Genomic DNA, 25628 nt, shown 5'->3' on the forward strand with positions numbered 1-25628 from the left:
TGGCTCGAGGACTTAAAAAAGATGTTGCTTCTATAGATAAGATCAATGCAAAAGTGACCTTTGATCTTGAGAGACAGAAAAGGCAAGAAATGGCAGTAATGAAAAAGGAAAAATATAGCTTAAAAAGGAAACTGAACACCACTGCAAGCATTGGGGTTCCAATTAAAAGGCAGAATGTACAGGCCCCATCTGAATTGGATCCGACAATGAGAAACTCTGCATTAGATGATTCTCTTCTTTCTAGCCATGAGGTGGTGGTTAAGGAAGAATCTGAGAAGATAGAAGAAGTGAACGATCAAAGTACACCAAAACAAAATGCTGAAGATCAACATGCACCAGACGAAGATTTAAAATTGTGACTGTTCCAATCAGTTGATCATTATGATAAAGTTTTGACATTTTAGTTCTAATTTCATATACGTATTAGGCGTATACCAAAGACAGTGTAACATGGATGTCAGACCCCTTTTCCCATCATACATTTCTTTGGATTATCTTAGCTAAAAGCCTTCAAGGATAGCTAGAAAGTTGTCCTCATCAGTTGATTATAAACTTTTGACCATTTACAGTTGTACTTTCCATTTTAGTTTTTTTTTCTTCAGGATAGCCAGAAAGTGTTGAACAATAATAATTCTTTTTCTGTTGATGTACATGTATTCCTTATTTATTGTCTCATTTTAATGATGTAACAATATATACACAGCATAAGATTATAATTTTAAAGTTCATGCACATGTATATTTCAATAAAGTTTCTTTATTTTTAGTGTCATGTCCAATTAAGCAGGACTTTAAGTGTCTTCTGGAATTTTAATTTCAACAATGCCTAGATTGAGGAACAAAACAAAAGACCAGATCCTAAGGGCAGACACAAAAAGAAAGGCACAGAAGGTGGTTGATGTAGGTACATATCCTTTAATGCATTTCATTGTGCGTGTCATCCTTTCTACTTTCCATCCAAGTTTATTTTTACAGTGATGAAGAATCATACGTAAATGTAATTATATTTTGAAAAAAATTTCAGTAGGGGATGACTTTGTTATATTTCAAATTTTTGTTCTGTCTATCATATTTCTGCATTTCCAGGATGATAAGCACAATAATGAAAAGCCGTGTAGCAGCCAGGTTGCTAGTACAGCCACCCAGTCAACAACATCACCCTGTCTTGACTCATCTGACAAGTTTACAGTGTGCAGATTTCCCAGTCCATCGACTTTTGAATATGCAACGATAGAGGTATTGTCATTAATACTTTATGATGTTCTTATCAATTGGAATATTCAATATTGAAAAACATAGCCATCACTCTTTTATGTCAACGTCCTTTCCTTCAGTGTTTCTGTACTCCACCATCATACACTATTCCAAAGAGGAACGAAGGCACAACAAACACTGCTTTCCCTACTCCTAGAAAGGTAAAAGATAATGTCATTTTACTCATTTACAAACTTATACCTCTGTGTACTCATATTTCAACACCATTTTAAACATTAGCACAAGGGGTGAAGGAGTGAATTATTCATAGTAGAAACAAGTTGATTCAATGGGAACAAATTATTGAACACAATATTTTCAAATGTTTAGCTTATTTTCTCAACTTTCTAGTTTCCCTTACCAGAGCAAGTACTTTCTTACTCTCAATTGATATGTTAAACCCTACTCTTTCTTTGAAACTTGTCCATCTTCTGTATAAATTATATAATATGTATATATGCTATGATATGTGTATATTTCATCTCCAGAATATCAGTGAAAGGCGACAGCTCAAGAACATACAGCAGCAGACTGAGAAATGACCCTGACTACAGCAGCAGAGAAACGTGATCTATAAAGACAGCAGAGTTTATTTTTGACACAGATTCAAATGAAAATGGAGCCGTTTTGTCACATGCTCAAAATGGCGAGGAAGGAGTTGTGGCCTTTTCCAGTCGTACACTGAATAAACACCATTTTACATTTAACAAAGAGTTGCTAGCGATTGTTACTTTCATAAAACAATATACACACTTTCTATGGAGTGAGAACAGACAATGCCTCGTTGGTGTGGCTCTCGAAACCAGAGGGTTTGATGGTCAGATGGTCATCTGTTTGCTTACTGTAAGCGGGATGATTGCCATTTTGAGAAACCCAGTCAGGATAAAATATCTATAGTAACAGCATTTCGCAAAAAAATTATGGTCGTTATAATGATCTGTCATTGGGTCAAAATAAGACTAACGTGTATCATACCGATTGTTAGGCCGTTCTTGGCACACTGATTTTGACTACGGATTACTCCATTTACCTGATCAAGATATAGGGCTCATGGCGGGTATGACCGGTCGACAGGGATGATTACTCCTCTTCGACACCTGACTCCACCTCTGGTATATCCAAGAGTCCGTTTTTCCCAACTCTATAGTTTGTAGTCCTTATAGGAAGTATGAGATTGATCACTGTTCGTTATGTTCACCTTTCATTCTCAAGAATCTGTTACAAATAGGGTTTCTCCCATGTTGCTTAGTCAATGGGTGCTTCAAAATTAGAACCTGCCACTACAGAACCAACAACTGGCTACAATCTTGGACTCATGACGAGTTCAGATATTGGTACTCAACTACACAGATTGCAAATCTGAAAGAAAGCTTCATACACAATTTCTCACGTCATGTTGTGTTGCATGCCACGCCTGACTTAAAAACTATTTTGGGGATGGAGGGAACCTTTTACAGTTTTAGAAGGCGTTTTACTACAGGTGGATTTTTGCAGATAAAACAAACATTTTTACTGGTTGTCCATATATATATCGGGTCAAAAATGTTTCATGAATTACAAAAACTAAGACAGCAGGTCATTTAGGATGGGAGGGAACTCTAATGCCAATAAAAGGCAGAGCACATTGGCCAGGGATGTCCTTTGATGTGAAAAGATGGTGCAAACAATGCGATATCTGCGCAAAGACTAACAAGAGAGGTCCGGGTTTAGACAGATCCCCTCTACATCAGTCTGTTACTGGCGCACCATTGGACAGAGTTGATATTGACATTGTTGGACCTCTTCCAGTCACCAATGATGGGAATGAGTATCTCATAGCCCTCTGTGACTATTTCCTACACAGTGGACAGGAGGCTTATCCTGTTCCAAATACACGTAATTCAGCTTTGACCGTGGGTTACACAATAGATTCACCAAGGGTCAGAGCTGTTTGCAATTTTATGTGAAAATGTCGTGGTTGCTAAGTGAATAATTGCGAGGCTCAAGTGACTTGTACTTTTCAAAATTTATGTACCTTTTGATAAAGTTAACGAAGATTAGAATCTTTGTCATTTGCATTAGATTATAAGGAATGACTTTAATTCTGGGGCATAATATCAGGGGCGTCGGTAAGTATTTGACATTGGGGAGGCGAACTGGATCGAAAGGCGATATACGTGAATGACCTGGTTTGGGTCAGTTTACGCTTTTAGATGATCCGCTTTGCTTCACTTCACGGATTATAAAGCGTAAACTGATCCAAACCAACTTATGTTCATATAATACAGGTATGCCCCAGAATTAAAGTCATTTCTTAAATAGATAAACCTGTCAATAACCTATCTAAATAACATCCTACAGTATTTTTGTATGTGGATAATTACAGGTATTATATCAATGTTTCTCTTTAGCAATCTAAAATGAACAATAGATAAATGACTAATCTGTATTTCATTTCAGGTTTTGTCTGATTTCCGTTTTACTGTTTGACGAACGAAGTCACTCACTTGCATGGATGTCCAGTTTAGTGAAATGCTAGTACCGGATAGGCCTATATAATGAATTTTATTGTTCCGTAGCAGTTTAAAACACAGACATTTATATCCTATTTCACGATAAAACATATATACATGTATTAATCATGACACCTGTATCGAAGGGAAATGTGCTCCCAAAATGAACACTTCAAAGACGTGTAAAGCAGTGATGGGTAAGTAAATGAACACTTAAAAGACGTGTAAAGCAGTGATGGGTAAATAAATGAACACTTAAAAGACGTGTAAAGCAGTGATGGGTAAGTAAATGAACACTTAAAAGACGTCTAAAGCAGTGATGGGTAAGTAAATGAACACTTAAAAGACGTGTAAAGCAGTGATGGGTAAGTAAAATGTTAACTTACACTGTGTTGGACCTATTTGACTTTCCTCTTCTCATTTATGAATCGGTATCTTTTGTGAAACTCGTTTTGGAATGAAATACGAGAGAGAGAAAAATACTCCCCGGCGGGGAATTGAACCCCGGTCTCCCGCGTGACAGGCGGGGATACTCACCACTATACTACCGAGGAAGTACAATTAAATTAAAAAAGACGCATGGCCCGAGTTGTTCATTAACATGACGAGTGGTTCAGGTGGAATGACAATAACAATTAGTAAGTAGAAGGTTCCATGGTGTAATGTTTATTTCTTAGGAGTTTAAAACATAGACCTTTCTATCCCAGTTCATTGTAAAACATTGTGGCGCGAAGCGTAATGACCTCAGATAAGAGTATCGAAGGGATATAAGTAAACTGTACATTCGATACATACATCGTGAATTATCGTGACACCACAGGCCGGTTAGCTCAGTCGGTTAGAGCGTCGTGCTAATAACGCGAATGTCGTGGGTTCGACCCCCACACTGGCCACATTTCATTATCTTTTTTTCTTATCAGTTTCCAAACCTTACATGAAAAGAAATATTAATTCGTTGGAATATAATGAATTAAATTAAATTAAAATCTCTTGATTTCTTCCCGTTATTAGTGGGTGCTGTATTTAGTGCCAGGTTTTTTCATATGCGAATTCATGCGGAGGTGTTTTTGTTTTAGTCGTAAGAGCACGTTTCTGTTTATAGCCTTTTTCCAAAACTTTAAAAGTTCTTATCTGGTCGTCGTTATAAGTCCCGACAAGACCTTGGCTCAGCCATCAGTCAGTGTCTCAGTGGTCTCCCTCAATCAGCGTACCGTGACGCATTTCAGAAATGGATTCAGAGATTGAAATTATGTATTTCAAACCGCGGAGAATACTTTGAAGGGATGTAATGTTCATTTCACTATTTGAGTCAAATGCTTCAATACACATTACCTATCGAACAGCCCTCGTATACCTATAAAGTAGTGATGGGTATAAGTAAAATGTTAATATTCACTGTGTTGAACTTACTTGTATTTGTCCTTCCAGTTTTCATTTATGAATCAGTATGTTTTGTGATACTCGTTTTGGAATGAGATACGAAAGAAAAAAATTACTCCCCGGCGGGGAATTGAACCCCGGTCTCCCGCGTGACAGGCGGGGATACTCACCACTACACTACCGAGGAAGTACAATTAAATTAAAAAAGACGCATGGCCCGAGTTGTTCATTATCATGACTAGTGGTTCTGGTGGAATGACACAATAATCACTAGTAAATAGTAGGTTCCATGGTGTAATGGTTAGCACTCTGGACTTTGAATCCAGCGATCCGAGTTCAAATCTCGGTGGAACCTTATGCTATTTTTATTTCAAAGTAAAACTGAAATTATACAAAACGTTCGCAATGTGGCATGTTTTGAGAAGTGACTCACTAGTGTTTCTAGAAGTCATACTTTTTGACGAACGAAATCACTCCCTTGCAGATTTGTAAAATGCCATATAATGAATTGTTCCTTAGGAGTTTAAAACATAGACATTTATATACCCGTTCATTGTAAAACATTGTGGCCCGAAGCGAGCGTAATACCCTCAGATAAGAGATATTGATATTAATCATGACGCACCTTGTATCGAAGGGATGTAAGTAAACTGTACATTCGATACATACATCGTGAATTAACGTGACACCACAGGCCGGTTAGCTCAGTCGGTTAGAGCGTCGTGCTAATAACGCGAATGTCGTGGGTTCGACCCCCACACTGGCCACATTTTATTATCTTTTTTCTTATCTGTTTCCAAACCTTACATGAAAAGAAATATTACTTACTTCGTTTGAATAAAATGAATTAGAATTAAATTAAAATCTCTTGATTTGTTCCCGTTATTAGGGGTGCTGTATTTAGTGCCAGATGTTTTCATACGTGAATCCATGCGATACCAATTCATGCGGAGGTGTTTTTCGTTTGGTCGTAAGAGCACGTTTCTGTTTATAGTTATGGTTGAATACTTTTCTTCATGCTAAGTTCTAAGGGATTAGATGACAGATTTGAAGCTAATATTTGAGCTGCGATTTATTAGTTTGATGAAATGTTTTATTTGTTTGTTTTCGGAAGAGACTTTTTTGGTTTATCAAAGATTATTTTACTGTGTAGTTCAACTCGATATTTAGGTATTTCGACGACGTTTTATCTTTCATTTTCATTCATATGTCGGTTCGATATATCCCTAGACATCTCCATATGAGTGAAAAGACGTATCCATATGAGTGAAAAATTCTCCCGAATAACAATATACAATCAATCAATCGATATATCCCTGGCCAGTGAACTCGAAATAGAAGACATCACAGTCATCCACATTTGCTTCGTATTTACATCTTTTATTGTAAATAGATGTTTTAAAACAGCAAACTAACAACTCGTGACAAACGGGATGATTTCAGCTTCTACATTGTCAATTTCCCATATCTATATTCCATTATCACATGCATATGTTGTTTATGTCACTCGATTGTTTCGATACGCAAGACCTTGTTCTGTGTATGATCAGGTTTTTAATCGCGGAAGTTTATGGGTCTGATAAGGTATCTTATGAGACAGTTCGTAGGTGGAGAAAGAAATTTCTGATTGGCACAGAGTCCGTCAAAGATGTAGCAAAATCTGGCCGACCTGTGACTGTAACATGCAAGGCAAATGTCTCAAAGTCAGGGAAATAATTGAAAGTGATGGCAGATACAAAATTCGTGATATTGCCAAGTTGTTGGCATATCGCTATTTAAACACGGTAGAAGGCCTGCAGTTGCCATAATGAAAAAAAATTACTCCCCGGCGGGGAATTGAACCCCGGTCTCCCGCGTGACAGGCGGGGATACTCACCACTATACTACCGAGGAAGTACTTATCACCGCAGATAAATTGAAAAAGAAGCATGGCCCAAGTTGTTCATTAACATGACGAGTGGTTCAGGTGGAATGAAACAATAATCACTAGTAAATAGTAGGTTCCATGGTGTAATGGTTAGCACTCTGGACTTTGAATCCAGCGATCCGAGTTCAAATCTCGGTGGAACCTTGAACTATTTTTATTGGGACTTTTGATTTCGAATCACAGTGGATGAGAATAAAATTTTCAACAAATACGTGTTTCATTCTGTCAGATCTTTCTCTAACTGTTCTGTCTATGGTACACACGTGATAAAGTGCATTTAAGTTAGCGCTGGTGTTTTATTACTATACCATTAATCATCGCATAAATTAATAGAATCGTACCATTCCCTTTTAGTAATGTATATATAATCAAATACATTATTCCTTGTCTTCCAAATACAGGGCCGTAAATTAGCCTTCAATTTGGAGGAGGCAGGAAATTAGGCGGGGGTCTGGGGGCCTGGGCGGCCCCCAGACGCTGAGCACATTTTGTGCACACTGAACACGTTTCGTGCAAAATCCTTGATTCTAGGGCCTTCTAAGATGTTACTTGACTAACTCATTCTAAAAGAAAGATTTGGAATGCTTTTTAAGGGAGGTATCATGTTCTTAGTTATTGGAAACAACATAAATTCTAATGAACTTTAAATTTTTTTTTTTTTTTGGCTCAAAAGTTGGAGGAGGCAGTTGCCTCCTCCGCCTCCATGTAATTTACGGCCCTGAAATATATTCATGATTAATAGATTAACAACTCTCCTGAAAACATTTCAAGAAACTAATAAATCGCAGTTCAAATATTAGCTTCAGATCTGTTAACTAATCCCTTAGAACTTAGCATGAAGAAAAGTATTCAACCATAACTATTAACAGTGCGCTTACCTCATCGGCATGAATTCACGCATGGAAAAAAAATCTGGCGCTAAAAACAGCGCCTCCCAAACATATCAGGAGATTTTGATTTAATTCTAATTCATTCTATTCAAACAAATAAGGTTTAGGAAAAAGATATTAAAAATGTGGCCAGTGTGGGGGTCGAACCCACGACATTCGCGTTATTAGCACGACGCTCTAACCGACTGAGCTAACCGGCCTATACGTATACCGAATGTACAGTTTACGTACAACACCGTGCACATTTCCCTTCGATACAAGGTGCGCCGTGATTAATATCAATCTCTTACCTGAGGGCGTTACGCTTCGCGCCACAATGTTTTACAATGAACTGGTTTATAAATGTCTATGTTTTAAAACCCTAAGGAACAATTCTACAAAACTGTAAGTGATTTTGTTCGTCAAAAAGTATGACTTCTGGTTCTACAAACACATGAAACACTTGTGAGTCCTCTCAAAACATGCCACGTGTAATTTCAGTTTTACTTTAAAATATAAATGTCTATGTTTTAAACTCCTAAGGAACAATTCATTATATGGCATTTTACAAATCTGCAAGGGAGTGATTTCGTTCGTCAAAAAGAATGACTTCTAGAAACACTAGTGAGTCACTTCTCAAAACATGCCACATTGCGAACGTTTTGTGTAACTTCAGTTTTACTTTGAAATAAAAATAGCACAAGGTTCCACCGAGATTTGAACTCGGATCGCTGGATTCAAAGTCCAGAGTGCTAACCATTACACCATGGAACCTACTATTTACTAGCAGTTATTGTGTCATTCCACCTGAACCACTCGTCATGTTAATGAACAAATTCGGGCTATGCGTCTTTTTCAATTTATCTGAGCTGGTAAGTACTTCCTCGGTAGTATAGTGGTGAGTATCCCCGCCTGTCACGCGGGAGACCGGGGTTCAATTCCCCGCCGGGGAGTATTTTTTTTCGCACTCGTATTTCACTCCAAAATGATTAAAATAGCCTATTTATGCAATACATGTACCGGTATAAGAAAGTAATTTGAATAAACGGTTTCAATTCTTTTTAGTTTAATATTACTATTTGCTAAAAATTATCATTACACTTTGAACAACTCTATCAATTCCAGTTCTCCTCGTTGTCGATTCCAACGTTCTCGCTCCCACTACTATCTTTCTCCATTTGTTTACAAAATTATATCGTTTGCTTACAAGCGTAAAAATTCCGAGGTAACCTACTCCGAATGAAAGCTACAGAGGTGTTCCAGAAACGTACGATAAGGGGTGAAATAAAGGATAAAATAAAGAGTGCTGATACAGGGTGTGTGGTAACGGGCGTGTGCCTGTGTTCATATCAGGGATGCAGAAATCCCGTATTATATAACAAATATATAATAAATTTCGTGTATGGGCCTGGTTAACTTAGTGGTTACATCACCTAATTAGTACATATTGTATTACAATCACCGATTGTTCATTAGATTTTTACCTTTCTTCAATATACACTTTACTTGCCATAAACAGGAAATATACAAGTTAAATTTTCCTGAAATGTCAAGAAAAAATATACAATATTGAGAAACGCCGAATTAGACTAAATGTTTTAAAGAGATGTTTCTTGAAAGAAATTTTAAAAACCATTGATTCCGTTAAAACAACAAATCCAGGTGGATTTATTATTGATCTATTAAAAAAAAAAAGCCATTTTTTAAAAAACTTCAATTTCCAGAATTATCATGTATCTATTTCTTTTCACTATAACAGAAACAGTATTGTGTCTGTTTCAGAATTCGGAAATGACGTGTTTAAAATATTTTGATTTTAAATCTCGCAGTCGATATCACTGTTGCACTTTTGGAATAGACAATGTATCTTTTAACTTTATCAAATCCTGTTTGATAACAGCTCCCTGTGTTTTGTATCCTAACTTGGTTGAATTTCGCATTATTTTACCGAAAGACAAAGGACAAGAAAATTAACTAAGTTATACATCTCCATTTGACATCAAATAAGGCGTAATCGGACATGGACGCATATTTTGTTGATCAAAATCATTAATTTATTCAGTCGTCAATTCAAGAAAAATGCATTTTTGCAGTTACCTCCCTTACACTGTATGTTGATTGTATTACTATAGAAAGCCTCAAGGAAAATTTGTGTACCAAAGAAAACTTGTGTACTGCACAAATGGATATGTTTTCTTTAAAAAAAAAAGAAGGTATAATTGTTGTTGTTATTATTATCACTATTATTAGTATCATCAGTATTAATATCGATCAAAATGTGTGACATTTCGCCCAAAGTTGGTGACATCTCAAAATGGGTGAAAAAGTGTTGAATCGAACCTAAAACAGCATAAAAACGAAATAGATAAATAAATTTAAAAAACAAAAATGAGATGAAAGTGTATGTGCTAAATGAAAATAAAAATTGTCTGGAATTTTCGAAACATTCTTGATCTCTATTGAAAGTATGTTTCTGAACTGTCCGTTTTCAGTGCTATACCTTTAGATACAGTCCTGATTTTGATGAGCGTTATAGTCACCAATATTCGTTAATTACATACAAGTCTTTAACTACCAGCCCGAAATCGTTTGGAATTGAATTAAGGTGACTTGCCACACCTTGCAAGAGTTTCTCAAATTAGCAAGAAACGATGTACATGTACTTATTTCAATAGGTATGACTGGAGGATTTAATGTAGCTATCTACACCAACACTGCATGAAAATTATGGTTTCCATGGTGCGGAAACTTAAGAAAACAAATGGTTTACGCAAGGTTTTAGTTTGGAAACTTCAGGTTTACATGGGGTTTACGGAGTGCGTAAACTTAGGCCGTCCCCGATTCCAGGTGGTTTATGCAGCGGAAACCTAAGGTTTTGTGAAATTGTTTGATTTATTTATTTATTTTCTTTGTTTAACGTCCCACTTGAGAATGTTTCAATCATATGGAGACGTCACCATTGCCGGTGAAGGGCTGCAAAATTTAGGCCTATGCTCGGCGCTATGGCCTTTGAACAGCGAGGGATCTTTATCGTGCCACACCTGCTGTAACACGGGGCCTCGGTTTTCGCGGTCTCGTCCGAAGGACCGCCCCATTTAGTCGCCTCTTACGACAAGCAAGGATACTGAGGACCTATTCTAACCCGGATCCCCACGGAATCTCTATCAATTTGGTTGTAAATCATCATTGATCGAACTGATGATACCGAGTTAAAATTCGCCAGAGGCTTTTCTTAATATTTTTTAAATAGTTTTTTTTTTCTATCCAAAATGACATATTTTCTGCCTTTTTTGACACATATACTTCTTCTACATCGTCATATTTTTCATAATCAAATCATTTCGAGGTGATTTTAGAAACTCTTTCAAGGTGTCCAGTGAGCCACACATAGATCGATGCAAATAATTTTACAAAATATTTCAATCGCCAACTTTTGATGTAGTTTCATAAAAAGTATAAGTCTTCAACTGTCTTGGTGTAATGAGCTACCTTTAAAAATACGGCGTTCCAACTAACCTTTGTGTATCTATTTTTAGACTTAAATCTCGATATAGGTATACACGTAAACGTAGGAAGAATAAACAGCTGTTACATACATGTATTAAACGAGTCTCTTCTACACAAACAATATAGGGGATATAGCTCAGTGGTAGAGCATTCGACTGCAGATCGAGAGGTCCCCGGTTCGAACCCGGGTGTCCCCTCACATTTTGCAATAAGAATTTTTTGTAGGATAGCGATTACTAGGAATGAAAATAATAATAGCACTCTGGTCTTTGAATCCAGCGATCCGAGTTCAAATCTCGGTGGAACCTTATGCTATTTTTATTTTAAAGTAAAACTCTTGATTTGTTCCCGTTATTAGGGGTGCTGTATTTAGTGCCAGATGTTTTCATACCTGAATCCATGCGATACCAATTCATGCGGAGGTGTTTTTCGTTTGGTCGTAAGAGCACGTTTCTGTTTATAGTTTTGGTTGAATACTTTTCTTCATGCTAAGTTCTGAGGTTTGAAGCTAATATTTGAGCTGCGATTTATTAGTTTGATGAAATGTTTTATTTGTTTGTTTTCGGAAGAGACTTTTTTGGTTTATCAAAGATTATTTTACTGTGTAGTTCAACTCGATATTTAGGTATTTCGACGACGTTTTATCTATCATTTTCATTCATATGTCGGTTCGATATATCCCTAGACATCTTCATATGAGTGAAAAGACGTATCCATATGAGTGAAAAATTCTCCCGAGAAACGTTTAACAATCAATCGATATATCCCTGGCCAGTGAACTCGAAATAGAAGACATCACAGTCATCCACATTTGCTTCGTATTTACATCTTTTATTGTACATAGATGTTTTAAAACAGCAAACTAACAACTCGTGACAAACGGGATGATTTCAGCTTCTACATTGTCAATTTCCCATATCGATATAGCAATATTCCATTATCACATGCATATGTTGTTTATGTCACTCGATTGTTTCGATACGCAAGACCTTGTTCTGTGTATGATCAGGTTTTTAATCGCGGAAGTTTATGGGTCTGATAAGGTATCTTATGAGACAGTTCATAGGTGGAGAAAGAAATTTCTGATTGTCACAGAGTCCGTCAAAGATGTAGCAAAATCTGGCCGACCTGTGACTGTAACATGCAAGGCAAATGTCTCAAAGTCAGGGAAATAATTGAAAGTGATGGCAGATACAAAATTTGTGATATTGCCAAGTTGTTGGCATATCGCTATTTAAACACGGTAGAAGGCCTGCAGTTGCCAAAAGAACCATAAGCACAAAGAAGGTTCTTTATTGCATATTCTTCTCATGTGATGGTATAGCCGTACAAATTCCGGTGCCGAAAAGCAAAAGTGTTAGAGGTCAGTATTACCGAGATGTTATACTAAAAAAGCTCGATACATATTATCATAAAAGACGCCCTGTGTCAGCATTTGGGCATATTCGTCTATTTCATGATAATCCTCCATCACATACATGCGAGCATGTGAAGCAATTTTTGAAGTCGGAAAAGGTTACCGTCTTGCCACACCCACCACACTCTCCAGATCTAGCCCCATGCGACTTTTTCCAAAACTTAAATAGTTCTTATCTGGTCGTCGTTACAAGTCCCGACAAGACCTTGGCTCAGCCAACAGTCAGTGTCTCAGAGATCTACCTCAATCAGCGTACCGTGACGCATTTCAGAAATGGATTCAGAGATTGAAATTATGTATTTCAAACCGCGAAGAATACTTTGAAGGGATGTAATGTTCATTTCACTATTTGAGTCAAATGCTTCAATACACATTACCTATCGAACAGCCCTCGTATACCTATAAAGTAGTGATGGGTAAGTAAAATGTTAATATTCACTGTGTTGAACTTACTTATATCATATACCTAGTAGTGTATCAGCCCTGATACACCTATCTTGGCTAGGGTGAGACAGCTGCAAGTAGGTAGGGCTGTCTCGCCCTAAGGGCCGAGATATCTCTGTCTCGGCCCGTTGTCAAGGGGCTGTCTCGCCCTCAAATTTCAAATGGCCATTTCTTCTTTAATCTTTTGAAATCTAACATAACTACATGAAAAAATGATGTTAGACACAATTTTTTTTTCAAATATAATACTTTCTTCCACGACAAAATTCAATTTAAGCAGAAAAATTAAATAAAAACGTTTTCAAAAACAGCGCTAAATTGTAGCGAGTATCTAAGCAAAGGGGGGTAACCCAAGTAACAATTGTTTATTTAGAACAATAGCACGTTTAACTTCATTTAAAAACAAGCAACGTTCTAGGCGACAGAAAACAGTAGAAGGATTATGGAGGGTGATACTTAAGCATTAATAGAAATTCCCGTTCCTAATGGAGATCAAAATGATAATTTACGGTAATTTTGATGTAGAAAACTTCTTTAAAACGATTTCTGAAACCTAAAATCCCGAGGGCTTGGCAATAAAACGAGAAAAGCAGAACCAATATCTTCCAACGTTTTTCAACGACTTATAGATGCTAAACAGATGGGAAACGGTAAAAAAAAACTTACTTCAGTATAAGGTAACATTCCCTAAGCAAATAAATAGCAGCATCAGATCTGTAAACATTCCCGTTCATACGATGACGCCACGTAAACAAAGTTCTACAACTCTTACAAATTATATGAAATAATGAAAACGGGCGAGTTTGGTAAATCCGAAAAAAGAAATAAAAATAATTCACTTATTTTCCAATTTTAGTATTCATTGGCAGACCCCTAGGAGCTGCTTAATAGTATATACATGTACATGAACAGCACAGCGATAGATATGACGAGTTTCTCAGCCAAGCAGTTCAGTTAATTGAAACGTCCAGATTCTAGACCACATGAAGGGATGTCCATGATTAATCATCCAATTATTGTGACCAGCAGTGGAATAAAGCTACAAAACCCAGACTTTAGCATGTTTCACAATGCCAATAGTACTGGAAACATAACCATTAAAGTAAACTCACTGAAGGAATAAAGTAGTCAAATATCGTTGTATATAGTATACCATGTATTTATGTTTGGGCCAATACCCCCCCCCCCCCCCCCAATTTTTCAAAAAATGTTTATCAACTTGTTGTGTTTTAGGTATATGATATAAACAATATCACACTCTAATGTTGATCTCGGACCTGGGATTGCCCCTCGAGTGATCTCGGCCCTCGCCCTACGGGCTCGGGCCGAGATCAACTCTCGGGGCCAATCCCAGGTCCGAGATCAACATTAGAGTGTGATATTCTATATGTATTTGTCCTTCCAGTTTTCATTTATGAATTAGTATATTTTGTGATACTCGTTTTGGAATGAGATACGAAAGAAAAAAATTACTCCCCGGCGGGGAATTGAACCCCGGTCTCCCGCGTGACAGGCGGGGATACTTTTTTTTTTTTTTTTTTTTTCTCTCTTTTATTGCAGGCGGGGATACTCACCACTACACTACCGAGGAAGTAATTCTTCGGACAGACAAATTGAAAAAGACGCATGGCCCGAGTTGTTCATTATCATGACGAGTGGTTCAGGTGGAATGACACAATAATCACTAGTAAATAGTAGGTTCCATGGTGTAATGGTTAGCACTCTGGACTTTGAATCCAGCGATCCGAGTTCAAATCTCGGTGGAACCTTATGCTATTTTTATTGTAAAGTAAAACTGAAATTACACAAAACGTTCGCAATGTGGCATGTTTTGAGAAGTGACTCACTAGTGTTTCTAGAAGTCATACTTTTTGACGAACGAAATCATTCCCTTGCAGATTTGTAAAATGCCATATAATGAATTGTTCCTTAGGAGTTTAAAACATAGACATTTATATACCCGTTCATTGTAAAACATTGTGGCCCGAAGCGAGCGTAATACCCTCAGATAAGAGATATTGATATTAATCATGACGCACCTTGTATCGAAGGGATGTAAGTAAACTGTACATTCGATACATACATCGTGAATTAACGTGACACCACAGGCCGGTTAGCTCAGTCGGTTAGAGCGTCGTGCTAATAACGCGAATGTCGTGGGTTCGACCCCCACACTGGCCACATTTTATTATCTTTTTTCTTATCTGTTTCCAAACCTTACATGAAAAGAAATATTACTTACTTCGTTTGAATAAAATGAATTAGAATTAAATTAAAATCTCTTGATTTGTTCCCGTTATTAGGGGTGCTGTATTTAGTGCCAGATGTTTTCATACGTGAATCCATGCGATACCAATTCATGCGGAGGTGTTTTTCGTTTGGTCGTAAGAGCACGTTTCTGTTTATAGTTATGGTTGAATACTTTTCTTCATGCTAAGTTCTAAGGGATTAGATGACAGATTTGAAGCTAATATTTGAGCTGCGATTTATTAGTTTGATGAAATGTTTTATTTGTTTGTTTTCGGAAGAGACTTTTTTGGTTTATCAAAGATTATTTTACTGTGTAGTTCAACTCGATATTTAGGTATTTCGACGACGTTTTATTTTTCATTTTCATTCATATGTCGGTTCGATATATCCCTAGACGTCTTCATATGAGTGAAAAGACGTATCCATATGAGTGAAAAATTCTCCCGAATAACAATATACAATCAATCAATTGATATATTCCTGGCCAGTGAACTCGAAATAGAAGACATCACAGTCATCCACATTTGCTTCGTATTTACATCTTTTATTGTAAATAGATGTTTTAAAACAGCAAACTAACAACTCGTGACAAACGGGATGATTTCAGCTTCTACATTGTCAATTTCCCATATCGATATAGCAATATTCCATTATCACATGCATATGTTGTTTATGTCACTCGATTGTTTCGATACGCAAGAGCTTGTTCTGTGTATGATCAGATTTTAATTCGCGGAAGTTTATGGGTCTGATAAGGTATCTTATGAGACAGTTCGTAGGTGGAGAAAGAAATTTCTGATTGGCACAGAGTCCGTCAAAGATGTAGCAAAATCTGGCCGACCTGTGACTGTAATATGCAAGGCAAATGTCTCAAAGTCAGGGAAATAATTGAAAGTGATGGCAGATACAAAATTCGTGATATTGCCAAGTTGTTGGCATATCGCTATTTAAACACGATAGAAGGCCTGCAGTTGCCAAAAGAACCATAAGCACAAAGAAGGTTCTTTATTGCATATTCTTCTCATGTGATGGTATAGCCATACAAATTCCGGTGCCGAAAAGCAAAAGTGTTACAGGTCGGTATTACCGAGATGTTATACTAAAAAAGCTCAATACATATTATCATAAAAGACGCCCTGTGTCAGCATTTGGGTATATTCGTCTACTTCATGATAATGCTCCATCACATACATGTGAGGATGTGAAGCAATTTTTGAAGTCGGAAAAGGTTACCGTCTTGCCACACCCACCACACTCTCCAGATCTAGCCCCATGCGACTTTTTTCCAAAACTTAAAAAGTTCTTATCTGGTCGTCGTTACAAGTCCCGACAAGACCTTGGCTCAGCCAACAGTCAGTGTCTCGGAGATCTACCTCAATCAGCGTACCGTGACGCATTTCAGAAATGGATTCAGAGATTGAAATTATGTATTTCAAACCGCGGAGAATACTTTGAAGGGATGTAATGTTAATTTCACTATTTGAGTCAAATGCTTCAATACACATTACCTATCGAACAGCCCTCGTATACCGATAAAGTAGTGATGGGTAAGTAAAATGTTAATACTTACTGTGTTGAACTTACTTGTATTTGTCCTTCCAGTTTTTATTTATGAATCGGTATATTGATACGAAAGAAAAAAAATTACTCCCCGGCGGGGAATTGAACCCCGGTCTCCCGCGTGACAGGCGGGGATACTCACCACTATACTACCGAGGAAGTACTTATCACCGCAGATAAATTGAAAAAGAAGCATGGCCCAAGTTGTTCATTAACATGACGAGTGGTTCAGGTGGAATGAAACAATAATCACTAGTAAATAGTAGGTTCCATGGTGTAATGGTTAGCACTCTGGACTTTGAATCCAGCGATCCGAGTTCAAATCTCGGTGGAACCTTGAACTATTTTTATTGGGACTTTTGATTTCGAATCACAGTGGATGAGAATAAAATTTTCAACAAATACGTGTTTCATTCTGTCAGATCTTTCTCTAACTGTTCTGTCTATGGTACACACGTGATAAAGTGCATTTAAGTTAGCGCTGGTGTTTTATTACTATACCATTAATCATCGCATAAATTAATAGAATCGTACCATTCCCTTTTAGTAATGTATATATAATCAAATACATTATTCCTTGTCTTCCAAATACAGGGCCGTAAATTAGCCTTCAATTTGGAGGAGGCAGGAAATTAGGCGGGGGTCTGGGGGCCTGGGCGGCCCCCAGACGCTGAGCACATTTTGTGCACACTGAACACGTTTCGTGCAAAATCCTTGATTCTAGGGCCTTCTAAGATGTTACTTGACTAACTCATTCTAAAAGAAAGATTTGGAATGCTTTTTAAGGGAGGTATCATGTTCTTAGTTATTGGAAACAACATAAATTCTAATGAACTTTAAATTTTTTTTTTTTTTTGGCTCAAAAGTTGGAGGAGGCAGTTGCCTCCTCCGCCTCCATGTAATTTACGGCCCTGAAATATATTCATGATTAATAGATTAACAACTCTCCTGAAAACATTTCAAGAAACTAATAAATCGCAGTTCAAATATTAGCTTCAGATCTGTTAACTAATCCCTTAGAACTTAGCATGAAGAAAAGTATTCAACCATAACTATTAACAGTGCGCTTACCTCATCGGCATGAATTCACGCATGGAAAAAAAATCTGGCGCTAAAAACAGCGCCTCCCAAACATATCAGGAGATTTTGATTTAATTCTAATTCATTCTATTCAAACAAATAAGGTTTAGGAAAAAGATATTAAAAATGTGGCCAGTGTGGGGGTCGAACCCACGACATTCGCGTTATTAGCACGACGCTCTAACCGACTGAGCTAACCGGCCTATACGTATACCGAATGTACAGTTTACGTACAACACCGTGCACATTTCCCTTCGATACAAGGTGCGCCGTGATTAATATCAATCTCTTACCTGAGGGCGTTACGCTTCGCGCCACAATGTTTTACAATGAACTGGTTTATAAATGTCTATGTTTTAAAACCCTAAGGAACAATTCTACAAAACTGTAAGTGATTTTGTTCGTCAAAAAGTATGACTTCTGGTTCTACAAACACATGAAACACTTGTGAGTCCTCTCAAAACATGCCACGTGTAATTTCAGTTTTACTTTAAAATATAAATGTCTATGTTTTAAACTCCTAAGGAACAATTCATTATATGGCATTTTACAAATCTGCAAGGGAGTGATTTCGTTCGTCAAAAAGAATGACTTCTAGAAACACTAGTGAGTCACTTCTCAAAACATGCCACATTGCGAACGTTTTGTGTAATTTCAGTTTTACTTTGAAATAAAAATAGCACAAGGTTCCACCGAGATTTGAACTCGGATCGCTGGATTCAAAGTCCAGAGTGCTAACCATTACACCATGGAACCTACTATTTACTAGCAGTTATTGTGTCATTCCACCTGAACCACTCGTCATGTTAATGAACAAATTCGGGCTATGCGTCTTTTTCAATTTATCTGAGCTGGTAAGTACTTCCTCGGTAGTATAGTGGTGAGTATCCCCGCCTGTCACGCGGGAGACCGGGGTTCAATTCCCCGCCGGGGAGTATTTTTTTTCGCACTCGTATTTCACTCCAAAATGATTAAAATAGCCTATTTATGCAATACATGTACCGGTATAAGAAAGTAATTTGAATAAACGGTTTCAATTCTTTTTAGTTTAATATTACTATTTGCTAAAAATTATCATTACACTTTGAACAACTCTATCAATTCCAGTTCTCCTCGTTGTCGATTCCAACGTTCTCGCTCCCACTACTATCTTTCTCCATTTGTTTACAAAATTATATCGTTTGCTTACAAGCGTAAAAATTCCGAGGTAACCTACTCCGAATGAAAGCTACAGAGGTGTTCCAGAAACGTACGATAAGGGGTGAAATAAAGGATAAAATAAAGAGTGCTGATACAGGGTGTGTGGTAACGGGCGTGTGCCTGTGTTCATATCAGGGATGCAGAAATCCCGTATTATATAACAAATATATAATAAATTTCGTGTATGGGCCTGGTTAACTTAGTGGTTACATCACCTAATTAGTACATATTGTATTACAATCACCGATTGTTCATTAGATTTTTACCTTTCTTCAATATACACTTTACTTGCCATAAACAGGAAATATACAAGTTAAATTTTCCTGAAATGTCAAGAAAAAATATACAATATTGAGAAACGCCGAATTAGACTAAATGTTTTAAAGAGATGTTTCTTGAAAGAAATTTTAAAAACCATTGATTCCGTTAAAACAACAAATCCAGGTGGATTTATTATTGATCTATTAAAAAAAAAAGCCATTTTTTAAAAAACTTCAATTTCCAGAATTATCATGTATCTATTTCTTTTCACTATAACAGAAACAGTATTGTGTCTGTTTCAGAATTCGGAAATGACGTGTTTAAAATATTTTGATTTTAAATCTCGCAGTCGATATCACTGTTGCACTTTTGGAATAGACAATGTATCTTTTAACTTTATCAAATCCTGTTTGATAACAGCTCCCTGTGTTTTGTATCCTAACTTGGTTGAATTTCGCATTATTTTACCGAAAGACAAAGGACAAGAAAATTAACTAAGTTATACATCTCCATTTGACATCAAATAAGGCGTAATCGGACATGGACGCATATTTTGTTGATCAAAATCATTAATTTATTCAGTCGTCAATTCAAGAAAAATGCATTTTTGCAGTTACCTCCCTTACACTGTATGTTGATTGTATTACTATAGAAAGCCTCAAGGAAAATTTGTGTACCAAAGAAAACTTGTGTACTGCACAAATGGATATGTTTTCTTTAAAAAAAAAAGAAGGTATAATTGTTGTTGTTATTATTATCACTATTATTAGTATCATCAGTATTAATATCGATCAAAATGTGTGACATTTCGCCCAAAGTTGGTGACATCTCAAAATGGGTGAAAAAGTGTTGAATCGAACCTAAAACAGCATAAAAACGAAATAGATAAATAAATTTAAAAAACAAAAATGAGATGAAAGTGTATGTGCTAAATGAAAATAAAAATTGTCTGGAATTTTCGAAACATTCTTGATCTCTATTGAAAGTATGTTTCTGAACTGTCCGTTTTCAGTGCTATACCTTTAGATACAGTCCTGATTTTGATGAGCGTTATAGTCACCAATATTCGTTAATTACATACAAGTCTTTAACTACCAGCCCGAAATCGTTTGGAATTGAATTAAGGTGACTTGCCACACCTTGCAAGAGTTTCTCAAATTAGCAAGAAACGATGTACATGTACTTATTTCAATAGGTATGACTGGAGGATTTAAGGTAGCTATCTACACCAACACTGCATGAAAATTATGGTTTCCATGGTGCGGAAACTTAAGAAAACAAATGGTTTACGCAAGGTTTTAGTTTGGAAACTTCAGGTTTACATGGGGTTTACGGAGTGCGTAAACTTAGGCCGTCCCCGATTCCAGGTGGTTTATGCAGCGGAAACCTAAGGTTTTGTGAAATTGTTTGATTTATTTATTTATTTTCTTTGTTTAACGTCCCACTTGAGAATGTTTCAATCATATGGAGACGTCACCATTGCCGGTGAAGGGCTGCAAAATTTAGGCCTATGCTCGGCGCTATGGCCTTTGAACAGCGAGGGATCTTTATCGTGCCACACCTGCTGTAACACGGGGCCTCGGTTTTCGCGGTCTCGTCCGAAGGACCGCCCCATTTAGTCGCCTCTTACGACAAGCAAGGATACTGAGGACCTATTCTAACCCGGATCCCCACGGAATCTCTATCAATTTGGTTGTAAATCATCATTGATCGAACTGATGATACCGAGTTAAAATTCGCCAGAGGCTTTTCTTAATATTTTTTAAATAGTTTTTTTTTTTCTATCCAAAATGACATATTTTCTGCCTTTTTTGACACATATACTTCTTCTACATCGTCATATTTTTCATAATCAAATCATTTCGAGGTGATTTTAGAAACTCTTTCAAGGTGTCCAGTGAGCCACACATAGATCGATGCAAATAATTTTACAAAATATTTCAATCGCCAACTTTTGATGTAGTTTCATAAAAAGTATAAGTCTTCAACTGTCTTGGTGTAATGAGCTACCTTTAAAAATACGGCGTTCCAACTAACCTTTGTGTATCTATTTTTAGACTTAAATCTCGATATAGGTATACACGTAAACGTAGGAAGAATAAACAGCTGTTACATACATGTATTAAACGAGTCTCTTCTACACAAACAATATAGGGGATATAGCTCAGTGGTAGAGCATTCGACTGCAGATCGAGAGGTCCCCGGTTCGAACCCGGGTGTCCCCTCACATTTTGCAATAAGAATTTTTTGTAGGATAGCGATTACTAGGAATGAAAATAATAATAAAATAATAAAAATATTTAGCTTCTAGCTGCTTAATAGCATTCAACATTAAGAGATAATTCGTAAGTCTCCTTTTCTATCTTTAAATAATGCCTCCTCGTCGCAAGGTTTTCTCTAACATGAAAAGGTGAAGAACACGAACAGTGATCAATCTCATAACTCCTATAAGAAATACAAAATAGATAGTTAGGCAAACACGGACCCCTGGATACACTAGAGGAGGGACCAGGTGACTAAGAGGAGTAAACATCCCCTGTCGACCGGTCACACCCGCCGTGAGCCCTATATGTTGATCAGAACAAATTTAATTGAATACCTACTATGTTCCTTAGTATGGTGTTTGATACATGTACCAGTTGTCATTTTATCACTGTAGTGATATCAGGATAAGTTTTGATTGGAGGTACGAGAGTGATTCCCAGTAAATTCACTCCTTTATATATTTAGAGTTGATTTTTGTTGATAGTTTATCAGCTTCTTCTTCAAATCTAGCAACATTAGAGCAATATTTCAGTTGCACACATTTCGAACATCGCAGGAAACACATGCCATATTTTACAGGGAAGACTAGAGTGAAGAGTCTGTATATATAGGAAGGAAGAATTACAGTGAAGAGTTTATAAAAATAACGGGGCTACAGTGAAGAGACCATACCAAGGGGACGTCAGTGAAGAGATTGTGTGAACAAATAAATAACAAGGATGATTACTGTGAAGAGGTTATATAAATGACAGGGAAACATTACCACACACAGCACGTGTCGGAGATATTACAAATAACGTTCGCGAGACGGGTTACAAAGATGTCCAAGTTTAAAATATTCTGAACATTTTGCTATATAAATTGATGAATTAACAGCATATGTTTGACACCTAAAACTCTTCTATGATAAACATACTTTGTAACTATATCTCTGCACAAACAGAATATCTATATACATTAGTTGGTGGAATATTGTTTAACGTCCCTCTCGAGAATATTTCACTCATATGGAGACGTCACCATTGCCGGTGAAGGGCTGCAAAATTTAGGCCTATGCTCGGCGCTTAAGGCCATTGAGCAGGGAGGGATTTTTATCGTGCCACACCTGCTGTGACACGGGGCCTCGGTTTTTGCGGTCTCGTCCGAAGGACTGCCCCATTTAGTCGCCTCTTACGACAAGCAAGGGGTACTGAGGACCTATTCTAACCCGGATCCCCACGGGATTATATACATTAGTACTCTTAATACAATATTTCAATTCATGAATTCGGTTGTTCTCTAAAACAACCTTCCTGATTACCATGAAACACATTCCTTTTCCAAAACCGTGTGTAATAACCAGAATTTTATAAACCTTGCAAACTGATGGAGAAAAATATATCACAGAAAATATTTTATTAATTTTGAGAAATGCATGGGGATCCCAATAAAGAAAACAATTATTAATACATTATTTGATTCTTTCTACCAATCTCCTTTAACATAAACATATCTGAAAATCAGCCCCAGGTGTCGCTACCCCGCGTTCCTTTCTTTAACGGTATTTAGTATGATAAATATGACAAATTCCAGACCAGTTCAATATTAGATACGCTTTAAGGAGTCTTATTAGTGGTCCTGATCTCAGATATAAGTCCCTATAGCACGGGAACATGGGTATCATAACAGAATACATATGTCAAAGAGTAACCTTTAACGAGTTGTTTTCATTTCCTAGTTATATCTTTAATCCATCATTGATACGAATTCTGACGTCATGACGAAAAAGATGAGGATGACGGCGATAATCCACATTGGAATGTTGATTCCACTAATTGCTCACTTCCTGTCGGCTGCTATAGTGCCTTTGCAGCTGTATAACTCCTTGGAGACGGGACTGAACGGTCATTTTAAAGTTTCTGTTGAGATGCAGCAACGTGATTGGAGGACACTTCTTATTTGTGACAAACCAATGGACTAGCTGCAGATATCCTTTCTTCTGCTGAATACTTAATATCTTAATTTTCTAAACATACTTTATTATATTAAAATCCGTGGACGAGCTGCTGGTATCCTTATTTATTCCAGGTATGGAATGGGAGAATATACTCTGGCAAAAACGGAAATGCTACATTTACTATTGGCCCAGATCATGATACACAAAACGAATTTCCCAGAAACCCTTTAGATGTTTAAAATATCTTAATCCGGGTTCAATCCTCTACAAATCGACCACACTGTGAGATCAATGTCGATGTAACAGGTCATCATCACTGATTGGCTTCGTCTGATTTCAATGAAATGAAAACTGCTATGCATATCAAACACAGTACCTGACAAAACCATAGCTAGCACTGATACTGACCAATCGGTAGCACTGACCAGTCGGTAGTACTGACCAGTCGGATCGAATGGCTGTTTACGAGAATTTTACCACAGCATTCTGCTGTAAACAACAACACGTGGTCTGTCAATGAGTAAATTCTTGAATTCAAGAGGGAACCTTTTGAAGTTTTATATTCATTACGAAAATTTGATTTACAGAAGGCTATCGTTTCTTGAACGGGTGATGCGGAACATCAACTGAAAATGTATAAAACAATGCATCAATATACTCCTATTGTTAATTCCTAAATTTTGCACAGTTACAGGTACATACATGTAACGTAGCACGTTGTGGTAGCCCAGCCATTGAAGAACCACGTGTTTACTACAGAATGCGGTAGTAAAATTCTCGTCATTTTATCTGATTGGTCAGAGTTACCGGTGATATTGTCGGGTGCTGTGTTTGATGTGCAAAATGGTATTCATTTCATTGAAATCAAACAGCCAATCGACGACTAATACGATAATAATCATTGTATGAAAATCTCACAATCTCAGTAAAGCGAACTGTCATTGTCAAGCTGGTGTTTGTTAGTATACTCGGATAGGGTTAACCTTAACCTTGCATTGAAATAGTAGGAGCTGGAAAATAAAGCTTTTCGCAATATCCTTGTAGACAAAACCGTAAACGATACTTCCGGTTCCAGAATCATCGGCAAAAGAATGAGATAAAATCATGGACAATTTCTCAAACATCGCAGAAGCCAAGCAAAACAAATGTATTTTTTACTAACTAAAAAAGATCAACATGCATTTAAAGTTAGGACGCATGCACCTTATATATTTAAGATTAAACGGAGATACAGCGATTTTTTTTTTTTTTTTTTTTTTTTTTTTTTTTGGCGCTGTCGATTAAAAACAAAACCTAATGCCCATAAATTTGAGACCATATTTGATTTTTCATGTAATTTATAATACAAACGAATTCGATTTGAGATCTCCCTTTCATACGAAATTACTAGATTCAGCAATGAAATATTTACAGGAATTGTTTAATTGGAGTGTTTGATATTGAGAAATAAAACATGGGGCGGGAAAGGGGCGATGCAATGTTTGCGAATAACATGCAAGATTAACTAACCTTAACGTATAGAAACAAGAGGCCCATGGGCCACATCGCTTACCCGAGTCACCTTGGTCCATATCAGAAGACTTTCTATATATATTTGCATGTAAAACCGTAGTCCTTATTATGGCCCCAACCTACCCCTGGAGGCCATAGTTTTTGCAAACTTGAATCTACACTATGTCAGAAAGCTTTCATGTAAATGTGAACTTCTTTGGCCCAATGGTTTACGAGAAGAAGATATTTGAAGATTTTTCCTGTATATTTGTATGTAAAACTTTGATCCCCCCTTG

General features: G+C 36.9%; 1 protein-coding gene and 20 non-coding genes across 22 annotated transcripts; 12 read left to right on the plus strand and 9 right to left on the minus strand.

Moving 5' to 3' along the window:
- Positions 1-595: 595 nt before the first annotated feature.
- On the plus strand, positions 596-1918 carry LOC125680915 (uncharacterized). 2 transcript variants are annotated; one of them, XM_056161236.1, is made up of 4 exons: positions 596-899; positions 1086-1235; positions 1334-1414; positions 1742-1918. In XM_056161236.1, exons 1-4 carry the CDS (start codon positions 822-824, stop codon positions 1793-1795), a joined length of 363 nt encoding a protein of 120 aa, XP_056017211.1. In that variant the 5' UTR covers positions 596-821; the 3' UTR covers positions 1796-1918. The 2 variants fall into 2 exon arrangements, with proteins under 2 accessions (XP_056017211.1, XP_056017207.1); XM_056161232.1 differs by having other exon boundaries at positions 1334-1912.
- A 2309-nt stretch (positions 1919-4227) lies between these two features.
- Trnad-guc (transfer RNA aspartic acid (anticodon GUC)) lies at positions 4228-4299 on the minus strand. Its single transcript has one exon. It is a non-coding gene; the product is annotated as a tRNA-Asp (tRNA).
- Positions 4300-4564: 265 nt separating this feature from the next.
- Positions 4565-4638, plus strand: Trnai-aau (transfer RNA isoleucine (anticodon AAU)). Its single transcript has one exon. It is a non-coding gene; the product is annotated as a tRNA-Ile (tRNA).
- Positions 4639-5240: 602 nt separating this feature from the next.
- On the minus strand, positions 5241-5312 carry Trnad-guc (transfer RNA aspartic acid (anticodon GUC)). Its single transcript has one exon. It is a non-coding gene; the product is annotated as a tRNA-Asp (tRNA).
- A 96-nt stretch (positions 5313-5408) lies between these two features.
- Positions 5409-5480, plus strand: Trnaq-uug (transfer RNA glutamine (anticodon UUG)). Its single transcript has one exon. It is a non-coding gene; the product is annotated as a tRNA-Gln (tRNA).
- Positions 5481-5818: 338 nt separating this feature from the next.
- Positions 5819-5892, plus strand: Trnai-aau (transfer RNA isoleucine (anticodon AAU)). The gene has a single exon. It is a non-coding gene; the product is annotated as a tRNA-Ile (tRNA).
- A 1054-nt stretch (positions 5893-6946) lies between these two features.
- On the minus strand, positions 6947-7018 carry Trnad-guc (transfer RNA aspartic acid (anticodon GUC)). The gene has a single exon. It is a non-coding gene; the product is annotated as a tRNA-Asp (tRNA).
- Positions 7019-7124: 106 nt separating this feature from the next.
- Positions 7125-7196, plus strand: Trnaq-uug (transfer RNA glutamine (anticodon UUG)). The gene has a single exon. It is a non-coding gene; the product is annotated as a tRNA-Gln (tRNA).
- An 872-nt stretch (positions 7197-8068) lies between these two features.
- On the minus strand, positions 8069-8142 carry Trnai-aau (transfer RNA isoleucine (anticodon AAU)). The gene has a single exon. It is a non-coding gene; the product is annotated as a tRNA-Ile (tRNA).
- Positions 8143-8623: 481 nt separating this feature from the next.
- Trnaq-uug (transfer RNA glutamine (anticodon UUG)) lies at positions 8624-8695 on the minus strand. Its single transcript has one exon. It is a non-coding gene; the product is annotated as a tRNA-Gln (tRNA).
- A 107-nt stretch (positions 8696-8802) lies between these two features.
- On the plus strand, positions 8803-8874 carry Trnad-guc (transfer RNA aspartic acid (anticodon GUC)). Its single transcript has one exon. It is a non-coding gene; the product is annotated as a tRNA-Asp (tRNA).
- Positions 8875-11553: 2679 nt separating this feature from the next.
- Positions 11554-11625, plus strand: Trnac-gca (transfer RNA cysteine (anticodon GCA)). Its single transcript has one exon. It is a non-coding gene; the product is annotated as a tRNA-Cys (tRNA).
- Positions 11626-14761: 3136 nt separating this feature from the next.
- Trnac-gca (transfer RNA cysteine (anticodon GCA)) lies at positions 14762-14880 on the minus strand. Its single transcript has 2 exons — positions 14844-14880; positions 14762-14796 (listed from the first exon to the last, which is right to left on the minus strand). It is a non-coding gene; the product is annotated as a tRNA-Cys (tRNA).
- Positions 14881-14986: 106 nt separating this feature from the next.
- Trnaq-uug (transfer RNA glutamine (anticodon UUG)) lies at positions 14987-15058 on the plus strand. The gene has a single exon. It is a non-coding gene; the product is annotated as a tRNA-Gln (tRNA).
- A 338-nt stretch (positions 15059-15396) lies between these two features.
- On the plus strand, positions 15397-15470 carry Trnai-aau (transfer RNA isoleucine (anticodon AAU)). The gene has a single exon. It is a non-coding gene; the product is annotated as a tRNA-Ile (tRNA).
- Positions 15471-17186: 1716 nt separating this feature from the next.
- Positions 17187-17258, minus strand: Trnad-guc (transfer RNA aspartic acid (anticodon GUC)). The gene has a single exon. It is a non-coding gene; the product is annotated as a tRNA-Asp (tRNA).
- A 106-nt stretch (positions 17259-17364) lies between these two features.
- On the plus strand, positions 17365-17436 carry Trnaq-uug (transfer RNA glutamine (anticodon UUG)). Its single transcript has one exon. It is a non-coding gene; the product is annotated as a tRNA-Gln (tRNA).
- Positions 17437-18308: 872 nt separating this feature from the next.
- On the minus strand, positions 18309-18382 carry Trnai-aau (transfer RNA isoleucine (anticodon AAU)). The gene has a single exon. It is a non-coding gene; the product is annotated as a tRNA-Ile (tRNA).
- Positions 18383-18863: 481 nt separating this feature from the next.
- On the minus strand, positions 18864-18935 carry Trnaq-uug (transfer RNA glutamine (anticodon UUG)). Its single transcript has one exon. It is a non-coding gene; the product is annotated as a tRNA-Gln (tRNA).
- A 107-nt stretch (positions 18936-19042) lies between these two features.
- On the plus strand, positions 19043-19114 carry Trnad-guc (transfer RNA aspartic acid (anticodon GUC)). The gene has a single exon. It is a non-coding gene; the product is annotated as a tRNA-Asp (tRNA).
- A 2679-nt stretch (positions 19115-21793) lies between these two features.
- Trnac-gca (transfer RNA cysteine (anticodon GCA)) lies at positions 21794-21865 on the plus strand. Its single transcript has one exon. It is a non-coding gene; the product is annotated as a tRNA-Cys (tRNA).
- The last annotated feature ends 3763 nt before the right edge of the window (positions 21866-25628 follow it).

Source organism: Ostrea edulis, chromosome 1 (assembly GCF_947568905.1).
Source record: "Ostrea edulis chromosome 1, xbOstEdul1.1, whole genome shotgun sequence".
Lineage (NCBI taxonomy): Eukaryota > Metazoa > Mollusca > Bivalvia > Ostreida > Ostreidae > Ostrea > Ostrea edulis.